General features: G+C 42.9%; 3 protein-coding genes across 5 annotated transcripts in view; 2 read left to right on the forward strand and 1 right to left on the reverse strand.

Annotated features, from left to right (window-relative positions):
- Nucleotides 1–6,049, reverse strand: part of pknox2 (pbx/knotted 1 homeobox 2) — a 28,512-nt gene extending 22,463 nt beyond the window's left edge. The window contains exons 1-2 of the mRNA XM_049743425.2: nucleotides 5,950–6,049; nucleotides 4,828–4,988 (exon numbers count right to left, since the gene is read on the reverse strand). The gene's annotated coding sequence lies outside the window, so the exon portion shown is untranslated. The remainder of the gene's footprint in view (nucleotides 1–4,827; nucleotides 4,989–5,949) is intronic.
- Nucleotides 6,050–6,125: 76 nt separating this feature from the next.
- Nucleotides 6,126–9,425, forward strand: tmem218 (transmembrane protein 218). The gene is made up of 3 exons (XM_049742206.2): nucleotides 6,126–6,520; nucleotides 7,353–7,455; nucleotides 8,910–9,425. The coding sequence occupies exons 1-3, from the start codon at nucleotides 6,411–6,413 to the stop codon at nucleotides 9,042–9,044; spliced, it is 348 nt and encodes a 115-aa protein (XP_049598163.1). The 5' UTR covers nucleotides 6,126–6,410; the 3' UTR covers nucleotides 9,045–9,425.
- A 937-nt stretch (nucleotides 9,426–10,362) lies between these two features.
- Nucleotides 10,363–17,098, forward strand: robo4 (roundabout, axon guidance receptor, homolog 4 (Drosophila)). Of its 3 annotated transcripts, none has more exons than XM_049742182.2 (19): nucleotides 10,363–10,712; nucleotides 12,026–12,340; nucleotides 12,511–12,668; nucleotides 12,846–12,966; nucleotides 13,070–13,208; nucleotides 13,347–13,474; nucleotides 13,621–13,736; nucleotides 13,819–14,050; nucleotides 14,123–14,244; nucleotides 14,314–14,485; nucleotides 14,558–14,755; nucleotides 14,825–14,867; nucleotides 14,925–15,019; nucleotides 15,153–15,455; nucleotides 15,535–15,639; nucleotides 15,711–15,846; nucleotides 15,932–16,135; nucleotides 16,340–16,506; nucleotides 16,748–17,098. In XM_049742182.2, the coding sequence occupies exons 1-19, from the start codon at nucleotides 10,505–10,507 to the stop codon at nucleotides 16,927–16,929; spliced, it is 3,144 nt and encodes a 1,047-aa protein (XP_049598139.1). In that variant the 5' UTR covers nucleotides 10,363–10,504; the 3' UTR covers nucleotides 16,930–17,098. The 3 variants fall into 3 exon arrangements, with proteins under 3 accessions (XP_049598139.1, XP_049598138.1, XP_049598140.1); XM_049742181.2 differs by having other exon boundaries at nucleotides 10,364–10,712; nucleotides 16,199–16,506; XM_049742183.2 differs by lacking the exon at nucleotides 10,363–10,712 and adding an exon at nucleotides 10,818–11,263 and having other exon boundaries at nucleotides 16,199–16,506; nucleotides 16,748–17,097.
- Nucleotides 17,099–19,581: the final 2,483 nt, after the last annotated feature.

The raw sequence follows: 19,581 nt of genomic DNA on the forward strand, positions 1-19,581 counted from the left end.
TGGAGCATGTGCAATCAGAGCAGATGCAGCAGAAACAAACCGATTGATTACTCCAGAACATTTTTTGTTTGGTTCTAAATAAATGATTGAATCCTGCAGAAGTGAAAAAAATACAAGAATTGAATTGAGCGCATCCCAGCTGACATGCTGTGTCTGCCGCCACAAATAACGTGACTGCAAACAGAGTGGCGTTTGTAGACAAATATTCACTCTTGCAAAAAGGCTAACTATGAATATGTTTAGCCATTTTTTAAGCCAGCAAATCCCACAAAGAAAAATGTCAAACAATGAATGAATACATTTTACGGTAGTATAAAATGTAGTGTTTGAAAAGTTGCAGTCGTGTATATTATTTTTGTTTTTAGGAATGAGCTGATTGTACTTTGGAAAAACTTGCTAGTAAAATGGTTTGAAATTCCAACTTTCACCGTATGAATTCTCTGTGTGCAAAAGCCAATGAGTTGCAAGTGCTCATCCGACAAGGACAAAGCGCTCGTACTGTAGATGTGCTTAGCACGCTTTCAAACGCCTGTCAAAAGAAATCAAGAAGACATTTTCGACCATCTGTGTCTGTGTACCAATGCTAATGCTAAAAATGATACGCAGTTTTATACTTTGCCTCGAATCATTCTATTCTGCTTTTACACAATGTCACAGCAGTGTATTTGGAAACATGGAATGACTTTAAACAACAAATGCCATGGTGAGGTGTCACCACGGAGAACTTGAGCAGTGAATTAGTTTTGACCCTGCAGCCTCTCCCTCCTAAATATTTCCTTTCAAAGCTACATAAACAATCCACATGGCAGCCAACCCTATCAGATTTCCAACTTCCATTTGCGCCACACTGACGATTAAGGTCGTCAGAGACAAGTACGTGCTTCCCACGCAAGATTGAGGGAGAGAAATGAAGCGCTTGCGTGACATTGTTCCACCTACAAGCTGCTGTTTAGAAGTCATGTTAGTGCTGTCACCAACCTTTGGAGAAGAACCTTAAAGTTAGAGTGAGTGAATGAATGGGAGGTGTGTGTGTGTGTGTGGGTGGGTGCTTAGCTGCCGTCTCTCTGCTCTTTAATTCAAAAGTTTATTACTTTATGAAAATTAAGTTAAGGCTCATGTCACAAAGCACTAAAAACTCCCAACAATGAGTCAAACTTTGGACTATTCTCAAGTTGCCTTCAATGGGCCATGACATCAATCCTATTAAACACCAGCCAAAGCAATCCGTCCGTCCGTCCGTCCGTGGGTCTATCCATCCATCTTCTCACGAGTGTGCTGGAGCCCATCCCAGCCGAGTCATTTTTAATACGGCGCACAAGGGGCAAACAGCTGACTTGTACCCAAATGACGTGTGAGCGAGCACACATCCCCCCCCACGGGATTTCATCACAACGCCATGCTTTCTTTTAATTCCATGAGCGCATGATGTGAGCAGTTACCTTCTTTGCCGCAACTCAAATACAAATAGCGATACTGTAAATGTTTATATCCCCAGGAGACAAAAACCAATAGAGTAAAGTCATTATAAAAAGACATTCATTTAATGAGTTTGGAACTTCTGTTTACTTTGCAATAAAAGTAACAGTGGAGGAACAACAGAAACCCTGCTGCTGGAAACTCTGCTGCTGCTGCTGCTGCTGCTGCTGCTGCAGTGGGGAGAAACGGATACCACTGTGCATGCGCTCGGCAAAAAAACACATCCAAAATAAGACAAAGCGGACAACTTGCACGCATTTTCATTTCAATTTAGGAAGAAGAACAACTAATGGCAAGATTAGCCGACTATGAACACATATTGGAGCACAGACGGCAATTTCATCAAGAGACGACGAATACGAGCCAAGAGAATGTTTGCGTCTGGATCGGGGAGTGACGTGACGTGACGTGACAGACAAACGGCAGCCGGAACATCCGCATGGGCCATGCGAGAGCCACTCGACTTGTTGTCATTGTAATAAAAGCCATACTTGCCATTAGCCCTGCAACATGTGGAGCAGCTAGCTCACGCACGGCATGACACAAATACAAGCCCCTAAAATTAGCTGACTCGAGGAAGACGACAAAACTTGATATCATTCTTAATCCTGGATAAAAACATCTCATACACATGCTGCAAATAATCTTGGGAAGGATTTTAAATGGTCATTTTTTATAATAAAAATATACTAAATCTGCTTGCCAAGATTTCAATGATCTGCTGTTCAATTGAATTCAAATATTTTGAACATCGCACACTTGAGCGATTAGCAGGATTCTGGAGTATAATAAATTGGGGATTTACTGGAAGGCTTCATATTTCTGTGTGAAGCACTCCTCATTTATTAGGATTATCGACATTCCACAAGAGATAAGAACCAAAGGCACAATGAGGTTCAGCGTCTTTAAATGCAGAATATATAATAAGCTAATTTGATTTTGTGCTTGATCCTTGAATAATAACTATTGACGTCGCCAAATAATATCCTTTTAAAAACACTCGACTTTGGCACCAATTTACAACAAAGATTCAGAAATTGTCTTCAGTGTTTCGGTTCTTGTTTTGGGGCGTACTATATTCATGAAGAATACAGCAAAAGAGACAACACCGTGGCAGATCGTCATTTGCATATTGACCTGCCCTGCCCGTAGGTAGCTAAATCTAGGTGCAAATAGAGGCCAGCTTGATGGCCATGAACAGTGGCATCCGTGAGCGGGCCAAAAACGTGCAACACAACCCAATTGACAAAAAGTTTGCTGAACTATTGAATATAATAGAGTCTAACGCAAATGCTGGGATTATCCCAGATGATGTCAATTTTGAACCAAAATAAAACTATTACTTTTACTTTGGGAAAACAACAATTTTGCCCATTTTCTGTCACGTTATATACAGAAGTACTAACTGAATCAAAATGAACGTATGTTTGTGCACTGTCAATTGAATCATAATGTCCTGTTTGTTCGTAAAGGAATTGTCAACATTTTTTATTTAATACATTCATTAATCAACAACATAATTAACAGATTCAGTGAGGATTAAAATAATCATTAGATGCAGCCCGAATCAATACAATAATCGATCCTTAAATGATTCCATGGTGACAGCCTATTTAGCAATTACTCCAAAAAAAAAAAAAAAAGCTGCTCCTCATCAGAAATATGTAAATAGTGACAGAATACTTGCGGGCTGGGCTCTGCATGTCCAATGACACAAATCAATTAAGCTCTCAGCATGGTTGACAATGCAATGAACAAACATCGCCACTGGTGATTGCTGGGGATTCTTTTTAACTTTTGCAGTACAGTGCTACACTTTCATTTCTGTAGCAAAAAAAGTAGTCACATGCTGACAACAACATTATTGCTTCATCCTCAGAAACATGTCAAATTTGTCTGAGAGTAAAAATTGAATTTTGAAATGATTTGCTGCTTAGGGCCATTGTTGTCCTATTTTACAACATACATTTAAGACAAATTTTCTAATTCCATTTCAGTTCACTTCTTTGGATGCTGTCTGGCTATATTCTACATATGGTTGTGAGTGTGTTTGTCATCTATTGGAGGTTAAAGTTGCGGCTGGATGAGGATGCTTCAAAGCTGACAATAAAGATATAAAATCAATATTTTTTTTAGTTCAAAGGACTAGCAGGTCAAAGTCAACTTGTAAACTTTCACTCACAACATTTTGAATCATAACCAGACGGTGTTTACGTAAGTAGTCTAGTCTACCACTCCCTGATTTGGGCTCATCCAAGTCAATCAAACAAGGTTAAGACTATTGAGGAGTATCCTAAACATGGTTATCAATCAAATCCGTCCTAGGTGATAGATATCAAGTGGTAAGTAAGCTCCCCCAAGACGGAACATTTTCTTGGGAGTTTCTTTTAGTCCGGCAGCTTAAAAGTAAACTTTGAATAGCACTTTCATAATGTTCAAAAACTAGAAACTAAGCATACATTTACAACGTTATGCTGAATGGCAGCAAAGACATGATGAAAAGATGGATAAGAAAAATAAAACATCTATAGCAATTCCGTGTTGTTTCTTGAGTTTTCAGTGTGGAATATTTTTGGGGCAAATCAATGTTGAACATGTAGCAATGGAAAGAGAAACACGGTCTAAATGAAATACTATTAGCTCGTGTCTATTGTCACTGGTTAGTATATTTTTCTATATCAACAATTGCAAGTTTTCCTGTGACAAAAGCGTCCGAGTATATGCCTAGCGTTACTTTGGCGTTTCGGTTAATATTTTCATTATTTAGAAATGTAAAGGAACGAATGCATAAAACAAAACGCGGTGAAGACAAAAGGTTGAAATGCACGGCAATTACTCGTTTGCAATCTGTTCTACTGTTTAATTTGTTAGCGACAAATGCATTGAAAAACAAACGAAGGAGAAAAGAAGCCCGTCGAGAGCATATGTTGCATAAACAACAAGAAAACCCGTCGAAAATACATCTGACGTGCATCGGCCAGAAAAATCGCCGACACATAAATCCAGACGGAGGGGGGGAAAAAAAGAAAAAAATCCACTGGTCTGTCCCTCCAGCACAAGAATACGTATTCCCTCCTTTCCCTCTTTTCTTCCTCCGCTCCTCTACTTCCCCCTCCCTCCCTTCCTTCCTCCCTCTCTCCCTTCCTTCCTTCCTTCCTTCCTCCCTCCCTCTCTTCCTCTGGCCTGGCTGCCTGCCTGCCTGACTGAGTGAGCCCATGAACAATGTCCTGCCTTTTGTAAAGAAGGGGGGGAATGGGGGAAAGGGCCGCTGAAACGTAAAGCCCGGCAGCAGCAGCGGCGGCGGCGGCGGCAGCTCCCAAGCAGTGACATTGAAAATGAATGACAGCTTACCTGCATGCCAATCTTCATCAGACTGACACAAGCTTGACAGCACAGCCTATACTCCTCCACGCAGCAAGTGACGTCACCGTTAGCAAGCCCCTCCCACCAACTGCCATGTCTCCGCTCCGCTCCCCCATTTTCTCAGCAGCACATAACAGTCGCGCTGATGCCTTCAAGCGTCCAACGGAAAAACGCATTTACTTGGTGGAAGGACTCCGTGGAAAAAAAAAAAAAAAAAAAAAGAATTGAGAAGCCTTATGCTCCACAATGATATCAAACGTGTTGTGTTCAGCAGGTAAACGCTTTGTGCAAATACTCCGTTCTCCTAGTTTGTTTATCCTAATAATAATAATAGTACGATATAATCGGAACAGTGTTTGTGAGGTAGACGTAATGAATATTAAATATTCATTGTGTAAAATTTGACTAAGCAGTTACTCATTCATGCACGTTTTAGAATTTTACACTAATGCATCATCTCATACTAATTTGTCTCAGACGGTAAAATACAGTTTCCAGGTCCAAGACAATGTCCCCCCCCCCTTAAAATAATTTGTAACGCTAATAATACGACAATTATTTGATTTAGAAAATGATTCATTTTGTTGCGAACATGAAAACGATACACAACTGATATGGTCATGTAGAATGATAGAGTAGAACAAAATGAACAATGGCGACAAATCGTAGTGAGAAAAACAAGACAATAATTTCATATACATGTTCGAAAAGAGGTGGGAGTAAACAAATCGCTTTTCTTCCGATTAATTCAAAAGCAAACTATGGTCAGTTTCCCCAAAACCACATTTTGGAGGTTGATCAGGCCCGCCCCCTGCTGGCTCCCTTCAACGACTACATGTCTTGAGTTCGACATGAATTAGAACACTACACTGTACTTTAGTGTACTGTAATGTACTTGGAACATGCAGCACGAGTTTGGATGAGAGTTCAACAAACCTACAAATGCGTAACAAGAGTGCAGTGACGTCTTTGTGTTCTCATCCCAAGTCATTTTGTTACCGACTTTATTTTACATGTATTATATATATAGATATATCTCACGAGCGCCCGCCCGCCGCCGCTTTAGATGCTGCTACACATTTAGTTCACCGATTGCAATAGAATACGTACCGGACAAACAAAATGGAAGACCTCTGAGTTTAACCTTTGATGACTGTGGAAACAAGAGCCCCAAACACAGAAGCTGATATTTCTCCAATCCCCACGAGGCCCGGGTGTTTCAGCAACAACGAATTCGATAGGCTAGGCAGGATTTCAGATAACCAATTACATTTGAGTTTGCTGTTACCAAGACGCATTAGACGATCGGACGCGTAGGACGAGAGTTCAAATTGAGATACACACTCATGTATTTTCGTTTAGACTTCATTACTGGACGCAATAACATGAACAAGGCACATTTGCGTAATCAAGACAGCACACTGGAAAGTATCGGAATGCTAATGTACAGTCGCCACTGTTATGCAAAGCCCAATGTTTGCGTAAAGGCTAGCAGGCTCAGCTAACAGTTGCAATAGCACCGTAGCAACGTTTCATAGTCAAGACGGATTTGGCCGACAAACCGTCATCAAATGGCTACTACAGTCTTGGGAGTCGGCACAGGCGTTTTCGTCATCACTGCTGTGTGGATCGTGACTTTTGTGCTATGGTTGTTTCTGCTGAGGGCATCGGGATCATCAAAGTGAGTGATTGCAGAAAGACGTCACACTCCTCACAAATCTTGCGTGTCTATAAACTACTGATCCAAGATAATCCAAGATTTGGGCGCAGGTGCAACTCCGTCTGTGTTCTCAACCAAAGGCAAGATAAAGAAGTAAACTTGCGCCACTCTTGACGTACGTTCCACGGGCATCCTCCTCCTCCTCCCTCGTGTTGCGTGTAAACAAGTTCATGTGACGCGACCGGGAGCGGGTTACGATTTCTACAATGTGCCTTTTACTTTTCGATTTCATCTTGTTTACCAATGGGAACAAAACAGATGGGAGGTCGTGTCAAGATCATAATCAGTCATAGAAGTACACCCCAATAACGCCTTTACTGATTTGTTCGATAAGCGGCTTCAAACTAAACTAAAGCAACATGGATAGTCCAGTTCCCTGGGTTGGTCAAGGCATGCTCATAATTGCAGCTGTTCTAATCGTGACTCTCCTGCTTGGGTTTACACTGCAAAGAGCTACTGGATCACTGTTGTGAGAGCAGCATCAATACACACACACACACACTAAACACTCGATATGTTTAGAATGCAAAAGGATAAGGAAAAACTACATTTTACAAAGTAGTACTAACCAACACACGTTTTTATCTTATTGGGTAAAATGGCTTTGTATCAATCACAGGACCTCTCTTAAATAGGTGCCCTTTTATTTCATTATTGCTTAGTCTGATTAAAAAAAATCAAAAACATCTCATGCTCATATGCAAATTGACATGGCTTTGATTTGTTGTCTTCACTGTATGAAATATATGTGTGTGCTTTTTATTGATTTATTTCCCCCCCCTCCCCTCCCCAGGCTAGGAGTTATTCCGGTCTTCCTGTTGGCTCTCATCATTACCCTGGCACTAGTGTTTTTCCCTCGAAGCCCAACAACCCCATCTGCTTTCAAAGAGAAAGAAGTATACATTGCTTTTAAATCACATTTTATGATTGCTCATTGTTATGGATGGATGGATAATAATCAAGAAGTATTTATTTGATTTAAATGATGTCAATTTGTAATTAAGATGCCATAACATACCGTAATTTCCGGACTATAAGCCGCGACTTTTTTCCAAAATTTTGAACCCTGCGGCTTATAGTCAGGTGCGGCTTATATACGATTTTTTTCATGATTTTTGTGATGACTTGATCACTTTTATACACTCGCAAAAAGGCTGTGGACCACTGTTGTGCGGTATCTTGAAGAACAAAACAACAACAAAAATACTATTTTGAAACACTACTATGGCCGCTGCTTATTCTGGCTGTGTTGCTTGTGACTATTATGAGCTTTAGTAGGAATACACGCTAGGTGACCTGCGTCAAAGGGCTCTAAACCCTTTTTCATACTCTGCCATGTGACTCAGAGATTACACAAAGCAGTGGCGCTGTTTGGACCATCTGCATTGTATTAAAACCTAATCAATCAGCATTTAAATTCAATTCTTCTGACATTGTGCTCACCAAAAACAAGTTGTAATGAATGTGAACTTTTAATGCATTTTATTCAGAAGGTTACTTTGAACCCTGAGGCTTAAATGGCGGCGCGGTATATTTATGGATTTTTACGGCTTTCTGTGTACTGTCTTTCTTTGTAAAAAACTCATGTGCACGTGCGGCTTATAGTCCGGTGCGGCTTATGTAAGAAAAAAACTAAAATATCCCTGAATTTTAGCTGGTGCGGCTTATAGTCCGGTGCGGCTTATAGTCCGGAAATTACGGTATATGCCGCCATTGCGAAAGCAGTATCGCAATGGCTCATTCATTTTTGGAGCACAGATTTCAATCATCTCTCATACTTCAATATATTCAATTAAATCATCCTAATTATTTTCATGCAAGACTCAATATATTATTGGCAGAGGGGCAGTTATCTGAGCCTGTGATAAATTGTTCAAAAAAAGTAAAGGGGGGGATCACAGTACTAATTAATTCCCATCCCAAGGGTAGTTGACCGGGCCAATTTCCTTCCTCTTTATGACATGCGCCTGCCTCGCTGCCTGTCTCCCACACACTCACTCACTGTGCTCAACAATCTATTAATAATGGCCCACACTTTGGCTTCCAACTTGCTGGCTACTGGCAAATGAAAAGGTGAGAAGTATTCAATGCCGCAAGCCCACCTACCTTATTTATAAACGCACACTGACACGTTGTGTCATTCCAACATCTAACCTGGAAATGATCTCGCAAGGGGCTTCCTGTGCTTGTGACATATGGATACAGAAGTATTGGGGCCCCACCACAATGGATCTGAAATGAGATAAACAGCATGTTAATGTCAATGACAGTCTTTTTAAATGATTTGCTTCTGTCTAATCTACGTATATATACAATAAAAAAAGGATTTTTTTTTTCCCCCCCTCCACAGATAGTGGACACTTTGTTCATCGCTCGCTACGTGCTGCTGGCTTTAGCGAGTGTGATCTTTCTCTGCGGGCTGTTCATGCTGCTCCCCTTTCATTTCTTGGAGCCTGTCTACGCGAAAGCTTTGAGAACACACTAGAAGAATTGGCACTGCATCACAATGCCGCCGATGTCAACCACCCAAAAAAAGAAGAGAAGCCAGCAAGAGGCCCACTTTATCTTAATCACAGACTGTGGAACCCAAATAAGTGAAGAAACTTTCCCAGGGCCAACTTCTCATTGGTTGGCGAGTGGCTTTCGCATCAACATTTGTTATTTTCTAAAAGATAGACACCATCATAATGCCTTCCTTCATATGTGTCCATTTTGCTCATTCCAATGTTCTCATGCTATGTATAAACGAGCAGATGCTTCTCATGAGTTTCTCAATAAAACTCTTGCCCTCTTCCTGTTTTGAAGCCTGAGGAGACGTGGACTGGAATTCCAACCAACCAGTAGAATAAAAAGGAATCCAAAGCAATCCTATTAGTTCCGGCCCACATCTCTATACATCTCTATACTGCGTGCAGCAAAACTATGCAGAAATTTCAGATGGGCGGGATCTGGAACTTTTGACCTGGATAGGCTTTTTGTTTGGCGACATGGTTCCCAGAAAACATCAGAGAAACCAACAAGAATAAATGGCGATGTCTTGAAGACTGCAATCCCTAAAGACCTGCTTTCCAATATCCAACAGTATCCTTTGGCTGACATTTTTGTTCTCACCTCTGTGATCTTACCATATGGGAGCCCCTTTTTGTTTTCCCCATTTTCATTTTTGCATCTGAGGAGTGGGAAAATGAGCCGAACAAAGCAAGTGGGGGGTTCGAGGGATCATTGGAAAGCAAGTCTTTGTGCCACGGCCAGCTGGACGTATAAAGAGACGTGGGCGGGAACATCGGAGAAAGTGAGAGCGACGCAAGACGAAAAGCTGGAGAGTGTGAAGTTTGGAACGTGCAAAGGGGATGTGCTGCGCTCTGCAGTCGATTGTGCATTCAGATGCACTCAAGCACAACTTCTCATTCTCAGCCACGTTGCCCTTCAATTGCGCTATGGACGCTACCGAGCCACCAAAATTCATTCATGTTTGGGGAGGACGCAAATGTTGGTGCACTTATCCCAGAAGAATGACTCTCAGTTCATGTTCAATCAACCAGATAGCAATGTTTACCACTTTCCAGCATGAGCTTGAAATGGCTTCTTTTTTCTGGGACCGACGGACGGACGGATGGACGGAGGTGTTGGTGCTGGGGTGCCCCCCCCTTCCCAACTTCTTCCCCCTCTTTTCCATTTCCCAAGCCCAATGAGGAGGATGAATGAGAGCCAAAGAGTGAGATAAAGGGTCCCCAGGCAGGCAGGCAGGCAGGCAGGCAGGCAGGCAGGCAGGCAGGCAGGCAGGCAGGCAGGCAGGCAGGCAGGCAGGCAGGCAGGCAGGCAGGCAGGCAGGCAGGCAGGCAGGCAGGCAGGCAGGGTTATGGATTATCATGTTAAACGTATCCAGTGGGTTGGAATTTTGTAGTTCACTCTGCTTGCTCTGCATGCGTGTGGCACCTCCAACCAATGTGGCTTTTTGGATTCAATATGAATGTCAGCGTGTGGCTACTTTATGTATCTTGGCTCTGTACTTGGGCCGAGTACTCACACAGGTGCAAATGCCAAGATCTGTGCTCAACACAAGTGGAGCAGAAGAAGAAGCCAAAGGTGCATTTGCGCAATTCCCTGGGATCTCGGCACACAGCTCACAGGAGCAGGCCACACCACAGAAAAGGTGAGCTCTTCAATGTTCGCTCATATTTTGACTTTACTTGTTTGGTCATCTGTCAGAACTTGGATTATAATTTGTGTTGTGTTGCTGCTTTCTTCGTTGTTTTTCTAGGACATTGGTTGTTTTTAGATTTATTTTTCAGGCTTTTATTTTGGAAACTGCCTTTTTCTTTTCCAATGACTTGTTTAATAACAGGCATTGTTTTTAAGAGGACATTTTTTTAATTTATCAGCGGTGGAATGGATGCGTGTGAAAACCAGAATGACTAATATTACTTTTTCAAATACTTTTCAAGTACTTTTACTTTTAAAATACATGGGATCCGAATGAAATGTCTCGGTTCAGATCGTGGGAAATCCAAAGCATCGGTGTTTATGTTTTTAGTCTTTTATTTTGAAATTTGCCCTGGCAACGCGTTGGTTTAGTGCTGCCGTTTTCCAGCGTATCCAAAAATAGACACTGTTGGCTGAGTGTGGCTTCACTTGGCCTGACCGCAGTGATGTCCAGAGGTGATTTCACGCTGCTCTACGTGATAACGGCACTTCTTTTGCCAGGTAAATTGCAATCAATCAAATTAAATTGGCAATACAATTAAGTTGAAGTAGGGACGGACATGTGCGCGTTTTCACTCGAGTGGGTATCGGCCGGACCTTTTGAGAAAAAGGGAAAAGTTGTTTTTCTGTGAACGTGGATTTTGAGAAAAAGAGAAAAGTTTTGGGATTTTCTCTGTTATTTTGAATAACATCAATGTATCACGATGATTTGAATTTTGTTTTACTTTTGGTGTGCCAGGCACTAGGACAATGCGGCTTGGTAGGCTATTGTTATTTGTCATTTGAGGCATTTCCGCTTTTCACACATGAAGGACGGCTCGGCTCCTTAGTTGCGCAGTCGCTGTTGAATAACGTGATCTGTTTTTGAATTTAGTTCCTGATTTGATCCGTTTTGTATTTAGTTGCAGAATGAAGTTGTTTGGAATGTCTGAAATACAATGAAATCTATCCAAAATTCACAAAGCCGGCATATATTTTTGGTCAATTTCACAAATTTACAGGAGCTGCAAAATCCATCAAGGTGTGTACCTTCTTTAATTGTTGCGAGTATGTTGTTGATCAGGGGGTTCCCGGGTTCTTAAGTTATTCCCGAGTTTCCTCTCCTATCAGGAAGCCGGTCAGAGCCCCCCCGTTTCCTCGGATGTGGTCTTCCAATGCTGCAGGAAGTTCAAACAATAGCATTCATGTTCTACACCCTCCAAACATTGTTTGAATGCTGAAAAACGTATCCCCATATGAGAATGTCAGAACTTGTTTTAACAGGCGCCAGAGTTTGCGCGGACGACGTGCCACCCCGTATCGTGCACCACCCCTCTGATGTTGTGGTGAAATTCGGAAAACCCGCCACGTTCTCCTGCCGGGGCGATGGCAACCCGTCGCCGAGCATCGAGTGGCTGCACAACGGCCAGCCTCTCCAGATCTCCAAAGGAGATGGCCGAGTGCAGCCCATGGTTTTGTCAGATGATAGGCTCTTCTTCCTGAGTGTTGCTGGCAAATCCCATGAAGGTATCTACACGTGTGTGGCTAGGAACAGTGCAGGAACAGCCGTGAGCCACAATGCGTCCTTGCACATTGCAGGTAAGACAAACTTTGTTTTACAACATTATAAAAACACCCCCCAAGGCCAGGACTGAAGACCTTTGTTCAAGAGTCTCTGATTGGCCAGTTGTTGTCGTTGTTGTTACAGAGTCTCTGATTGGCCAGCTCTTTGTCAATGTTGTTATTTATTCTCACCCCGTTTTTGGTAGCACTACAGGAGGCCTTCACCGTGCAGCCCAGTGACGTGGAGGTGGCAGAGGGTGAGGTGGCTGTTTTCAACTGCGCCCCCCCAGTGGGACACCCAGAACCTAACATTATGTGGACAAAAGATGGCTTGCCAATCAACTACACTGATTTCCACTACACTGTAAGATAAAGTCTTTGCCTCTTCCTTAGCTTCAAATCTAATCTTTCACTCAAGAGATTAGTCATGTGCAAAAGTCCACTATTGGCCTTTTTTCATTTTCATGTTGTCATTTGAGATCTTAAAACAAAACCAAAATAACAGATCCGATACAATTCACCGAATGTGTGTGTTCTACAGGAGCTGAATGGAAAGCTTATGATCGCTCCTGCAGAGAAGAACCACTCTGGTGCCTATGTGTGCCTGGCCAGCAACACCATGGGGGTGCGCGAGAGCAGAGCAGCTCGACTTACTGTGCTCGGTCGGTTAGATATGTGCAGATTTTGCATTTGAACAGCATTTTGAACGCAATGTCATGATTCCAAGTGGAATGTAACACATTTCCTTTTTTTTTTGGACTGTAGCAAAACCCATTTTAGTGGTCAAGCCAGAAAATGTCTCGGTGAGAATGGGAGAGTCTGCCCAGTTCTACTGTCAGGCAAAGGGGGACCCTCCGCCTACCGTGGTCTGGAGCAGAGACCAGGGGCCACTGCCCAATGGAAGGTAGTATTGATTTTCGTCCATTCAAAGTCAGATTTTGATTTTAAGATGAATTCACACATGCGTTATTTACCTTTAAATCAATGGTTTGTCAGTTTGGCTTTTGTTAGCTGCTCAGCAAAAAGTCTCATTTGTGTCTAGATATCTTATGAATCCAGACCAGACGCTTCAGATCCATTACGCGACCAGCCAAGATGCTGGCAAGTACATTTGCACTGCAATCAATGATGTTGGTGTGGTCAGCGCCACTGCACAGCTGATAATTGAAGGTATGCTGACGCTATCATTGAACGTTTTTCCCACAAAAATGATGTTCCATTTAAGAAGGAGTCATTCAATGACTCATTCCATTTTGAAAATCATTTGCCTGCTTGTAACTCAAAGCACAACTTGAGCATATTTGTTTCTGCCGTAGCTGCCGCCAGCAGTAAACAGAAAGATCTCCATATAGAAGTGTCTGCCCTGCGAGTGGCTCTGGAAAACGTCACCATGGTAGCCCCGGGCTCCAACATATGTCAAGTGCAATGGAAGGTATTTGTTTCACAGATACGGCTGCTCGCTCATCTTGACACGATTCATTCCCTCGTTGTTGTTGTGCGGCTTGATCATTCAGCTCCAGTCAGCACCCAGTCAACCTCATTACCTGGACGGCTATGAAGTACTCTACCGTTCCCTTCTCCCTGCCGGCTCAGACTGGCTTGCAAAAAAGGTGACGGCGGCAAACTTTCACACAAACGTCGGCCCATTAAGGAGAGGCTATAAGTACGAGTTTAAGGTTCGTCCTTACGGCAGCGGTTTATACGGCCGGGAGAGTAACACCCGGCTCCTGAGAGTTCCGGAGACACGTGAGCGATCCATCGTTCAATGGTCGTCCGCTTGTATTTTCCAAACTTTCAATTGCATCCTTTCTCTTGCAGTTCCCAGTGCAGCCCCACTGGCTGTGTCCATAACTATTAACCACGATGGCAATAGCTCCATCCACCTGAACTGGGAACCTCCTCCATCTGAAACTCACAACGGGATCATACAAGGTTACCAGGTAATGCTTAAGTAAGATGACGTGGTTGGTCCAGATGCTAAAAAGCAAATGGTTTCTTCATTCATTCAGGTGTGGTGTGTGGAGTCCTATGAGCAGCTGTACCAAAACTGGACTCTAGATGGCAAGCAGCACTGGCTTGATATTTTTTCCCTACAAGCAGGGAAGCGCTACTGGATTACCCTTGCAGCAGTGAATGGGGCTGGGGTAGGGGTGCCAAGTGACCCCCATGGATTTGTCATAAGTAAGCGATTTGAAGCATTTTCTGTGCAATGCAAATGCGCTTTCTAATCCATTCTGTTTCACTTTCCAAAAGATCCACAGATAAGAATGACGTCGGAGTCAGAAAGCCACAGACAGGATCAGTCTCCCTTGCTAACGCTGCTCCAGGACCCTGTATTGATTGGCATCATTGGCGCCCTCTTGTGGTGTATTTTGATCATTGCAGCTGTTTGCCTCCTGAAACGCCACAGCAAAATGCGTCACCTAATACAAGGACGTGATGGGGCTAAAGGTGAGAAATAAACAGCTCAAAAGTTTGACTGATTGATTGATTGATTGATTGTCCTTTGTGTGATTTTAGGTTTTCAAAGACAAGCCAGTGACGATATCTTCATCAATCACAGGTAAAGAAAGAGTGAGGTGTTTGTTCAGACGTTTGAAATGTGATTCCTTCTCTTCAGGATGACATCTTCAGACTCTCCATGGATCTCCGGGAGTTGGAGACCTCCTTTTAACAAGAAGTACCAAGACATGTGGGCTCAAGATCACAAACCAAGTGAGGACTGATTTTCCTTTCATAACATCAAAACGAAGTCATTGGCTCATTTTGATGATCTTTAAGGATTGAGGTGGACTTTTCCATCAGCCGTTCATTCAGCCAATGATTGCTACAATCCGTGTTTCATCAGAAGTCCCGAGCGAGAAGCACCCGAGCTGCGTGGACTCGGCTGTTCCCATCGTGGCTGACAACTGTGGCGTCTACGGCACCTTTTATGTTGACCTCATGGCAAATGGGCTCAAGACCTTCAACAGCCCCAGGCCTTTCCCAAAAATGCCTCATGCTTTGCCGCAGGAGCAAGGCTTTGAGACCATTCAGATTTTCACGCAGCCACGCACAAATAGGGAGATGTTACCGTGGAAACAGTCCATACGGCCTCAGCCCAAAATGGGGCTTTTGAGGGAGTCGTGGCACAAAAAATACATCAAGCAAGGTGAGGGAGGAGTGAGCAGACATATGTAGTATGTTACTGCAATATTTAGTAGGTTACAAAAGACTTTTTTCACTTGCAGAGTTGCATGCTGTGAACAGCGTCCCCATATTACAAAGCAGGAGCCAGGTTCCTCCATCTTCTCTCAACCCACACAGATTCAGTCACGTTCCATCGGGCCAGCTTGGTAGGCTTCAAAATTGCGTCACTCCACCTCCAATTCCAATTGCCTTCGAGCTGCTATTTCAACTTTTCCAGAGCATCATCAGTTTGCCGACTGTCTTCGGGGGCCGCACGATTCCGTGTCGCTACAACTAATTGACGAGCGGCCACCGCCGCAACTTTTCAACTTGGACGAAGCTACAGACACGCACAGCGTGAGCTCGGACGAAGGGTAAGTCAGAGAAATAGCGGATTATTGCCTTTGCTCTCTCTGAAACAAACCAAAACATGGATGCCTTGTTCCACAATCTTCTCAGATCCAGCCGCTCCACCAAGCTAACAATGGATCTGGGCTCTCTCCAGTCAGTGTGCGATATCTCAGGCGACTACCTGCAGCCAGGTTCCACCAATACCACAAACTACCACTCGTACCGAGCTCTAAATGAAGAACATGATGGCACACTGACTGCACAGGAAGCCACTCAGTATCTGGAGCTTCATCCACAACTCGAAAAATCCAGGTAGTTCTTTGTTTCAACTGGCGAGCCTTTTCTTGAAAATAAAACAATTTTGTCTCTCATCAGTGCCCAACCTCTTACTAGCGGCGTGGTTTGCAAGCGTGAGCTCAAGCCTTGCACTCAGACGGTCCCTGACACTTGGTCCGAGGCCCCGTCGGTTGGATTACGCCGCGCTCGCTTTCAAAGTTCACCTTCCTCCTGTTACAGTGACTGGGACAGCTCCCTGTGGAATACCTGGAGCTCCATTACGGATGGAAACTTTGCAAGCGCCCGCAGCAGCCTCATCAGCTCAGTCGAAAGCTGCTACACCAATGCCAGTAGCAACTTTGCCCACTTTCTGACAACAGAGTCAGTTTCTGGAGCTTCTCTGTCAGGTACGCAGGGACATTTCAGTTACATGTTTGACAGGCTTGCAGAGTAACGGAAGAATACATTTGAAGCCTCCCAAAACATTTTGTGTCGTTTTATAGTCCTCCACTAGATGGCGGACTCGTTTTAGAAGTAATCCCAAATGTCCACCGTTTCAATTGGGCATTTTGACAGATCCAGATCCCTAAAAATAACACTTGAAAGAGTCAACCTTTTCTTTTCTTTTCCTTTCTTTTGTGCGCTTAGACTTTTCTCCGCCAGCCTCCCCTCTCAGCGGCCTCTTTCCATCATTTTGTGCCGAGGGCAAGACACTCCTCGAGATGGACTCTGTTCCGGCGTGGGACTGGAGCATGAACTGGATGGAGGAAATGGAGGCTCAGTACAGAGCCCACTATCCTGCCACAAATACAAAACCCTTTCATATGTAGGACAGCCCAATCTCAGGTATCGATAGTAAACGAGGAACCGCTGTCCAGTCTTAAATAGGCCACTTTTGGGTTTCCAAATATATGACTGATGGATGTGTGACCTCTTTTACACTCTGTCTGAGCTTGTATTTCTGTCATATTTTTTTTTTTCCCCCCTCAGGTCACTTTACGGAGGTATAACTAGTGTATTGTGTTGTCATTTTGGACCCACACCTTGTATTATTCTCACTCATTCGAGAGGCAGATAATGAAGGAAGCTCCCTTGGGATGTTCTCCCCTGATGTTTTTTTGAAAAAAAAAGATACTGAGCCAGTGAGATTAAGCCCGAGAAATACAAAGTGAGCTTTTCTCACAGCAGATGTTTTCTGCAAGATTTTACAAGAGCTGACAGCCAGCCCCTAATATTTACTGGCACACATTCGGATTATTTTGTTCGTACAAACATAAAATGGTGGCGCCAGGGATTTGTGGCTCCATTCAAACAATCTGACTGTGGGGCAGTGGTTATCAAAAAGTATTTTTCCCCCGGCCTATTCATTTCTTTTTCCAAGATTTATATTCACTGTATTAATTGCCTTTATGCAAACAGTAGCTGTAGTTTTGATATCTATCTATCTATCTATCTATCTATCTATCTATCTATCTATCTATCTATCTATCTATCTATCTATCTATCTATCTGCATTATATTTAACTAATCTGAGATCATATGTATATGCTTGGACATGTTTCAAGAAATATTTTCTACGCCTTTAACAGATTTATTTTGTAGTTTTGTTGGAATGAAATCTTATTTGACAGTTAATGAATTTGAAAAAATGTTGACATTTGCAATGTTCCAAAATAAAACTACTGGTATTTTTCTTATTTCCACGCACGCGTGTTTACATGATACTGAGAAATCTACGTACGTCGGACTCGCTTCGCCATGTTACTACACACAATATGTGAGCCTTTGGGCTAGCGGTGCGACGTGTGGCGCAGTGGAGCTGGGGGCTTCCAGAAGAAACATATGGCTTTAAGTGAAGGAGACATGAAGGATAATCCCTTTTGTCTTTTACACAGACATTGATTGAAAATGCAGCAAAATGCAAATGGTTCATTGTGTTTTCTCAAAAGTTCTCCTGATTTCAATAGTTTCACCTTTTCTCCTAATTGTCCTTCCAGTGAGACTTCACTGAAGAATAACTGGCAAAGGACAAAGCTGTTTTTAAATACCCCACATAAAAAGCTGATCCTGCCTGGGCTTGTGCAATGCAGCTTATAAATTGAGCAGACAGTAAAGCCCTTCTTTACTCAATGTCCCCAGTCCCATTTGACCCGAGTGACCCAGATACAAGACAAGGATTATGGGGGTAAACTGTGCTTTGCAATTGATGTGAAACACTAGTTCTGCTTGACTGCAAGAGTTGCTCATGATGTTGCTAAATTGTGGCACGGAGATTCTTCTCACAACTGACAAGAAGTTATGCTACCTGAGGGCACACGTAAACTTCAGTCCAACCAACCATATAGAACCAGATTCCCTCGCAGTAATTAAGAACACGTCTCGCAAACAAAGCACTGCAGTCAAGTTAATGCTAGCGTTAGCGAAGAAGCTAACGAAGGCATTTAACACATAATTGTGTTCCACAAATATAAAACAGCACATTCTATGCAATTCATCTGACACAACTACTCAAAATACAGCCGCGAGTAGTAGAAACACAGCGCACATCACTAAAACCAGCAGAAAGACTGATGCTAATGCTATGCTAATGAAAACGAGGGCATCATAGACACGCAATAATAGAAAGGTGAAATACAGTTCATTAGCTTACCGCTTTACTGTGTGTGTCGTTTCGATGGCTCGAAGGGTTAGTGAACCCTCAATGAATCCAAGTCTTTCGGCAAATCCTTTTCTCCACTTCGGCATCGTTGAGTTGTTTGGACTCCAAAAGTTTTTCCGGGTAATAAAGATGGCGGATTTGAGAAACCGATTGGCTGCACCCACAATTACCTTGTTTAGTAGTGCCGCCCCGACGGACGTGACGTAATAGATACGAAACGTATGGACAAAACTTAAAGTTAAAAAAATAGACCCCAAACAGATGATAAAAGTATTTCTGCAACACCTGGAGGGATAGATGACACTTTTCCACAATCTAGGAGACTCCAAGTGCACGATCAAATGAATATCAAAATACATTTTCCGGGTGTTTCACTTCACACCGTGCCATCTATTAGACTAGAGTGTAACCTTAAATTGAAAAATGTGTTTTCATACACTGAAATAGACTCAGCTGTTGCCATGGGCAACCTCTGTAGTCTGTATAATATTAGTTGGGAAACAATCCTTCGAGATCCCTGTTAGCGCTGCATTTTTACAGCGCTACAGATACAAGACGACTTCAAATCATACCATGCAAGTGTGTTTTGGGGCTGAAAAGAAAAAAGCAATTGTTAATCCAGCCAGTGCTTTAAGAGCAACATTGAATTCCTAGCCTCATTGAATGGCCTTATTCATTTGCTTTCACAATCACATAAAGGCTTTCTTTTCGTGGTATCACAGCAGCCAAAAAGTCACATCCATCTCCCTTGTCACCGGCAAATGAACATGGAAATTAGTGGGCTGCATTTTCGAGTTGAAATGATGCAATTGCTTTCTCTCTT

This window comes from Syngnathus scovelli, chromosome 15 (genome assembly GCF_024217435.2).
Source record: "Syngnathus scovelli strain Florida chromosome 15, RoL_Ssco_1.2, whole genome shotgun sequence".
NCBI lineage: Eukaryota > Metazoa > Chordata > Actinopteri > Syngnathiformes > Syngnathidae > Syngnathus > Syngnathus scovelli.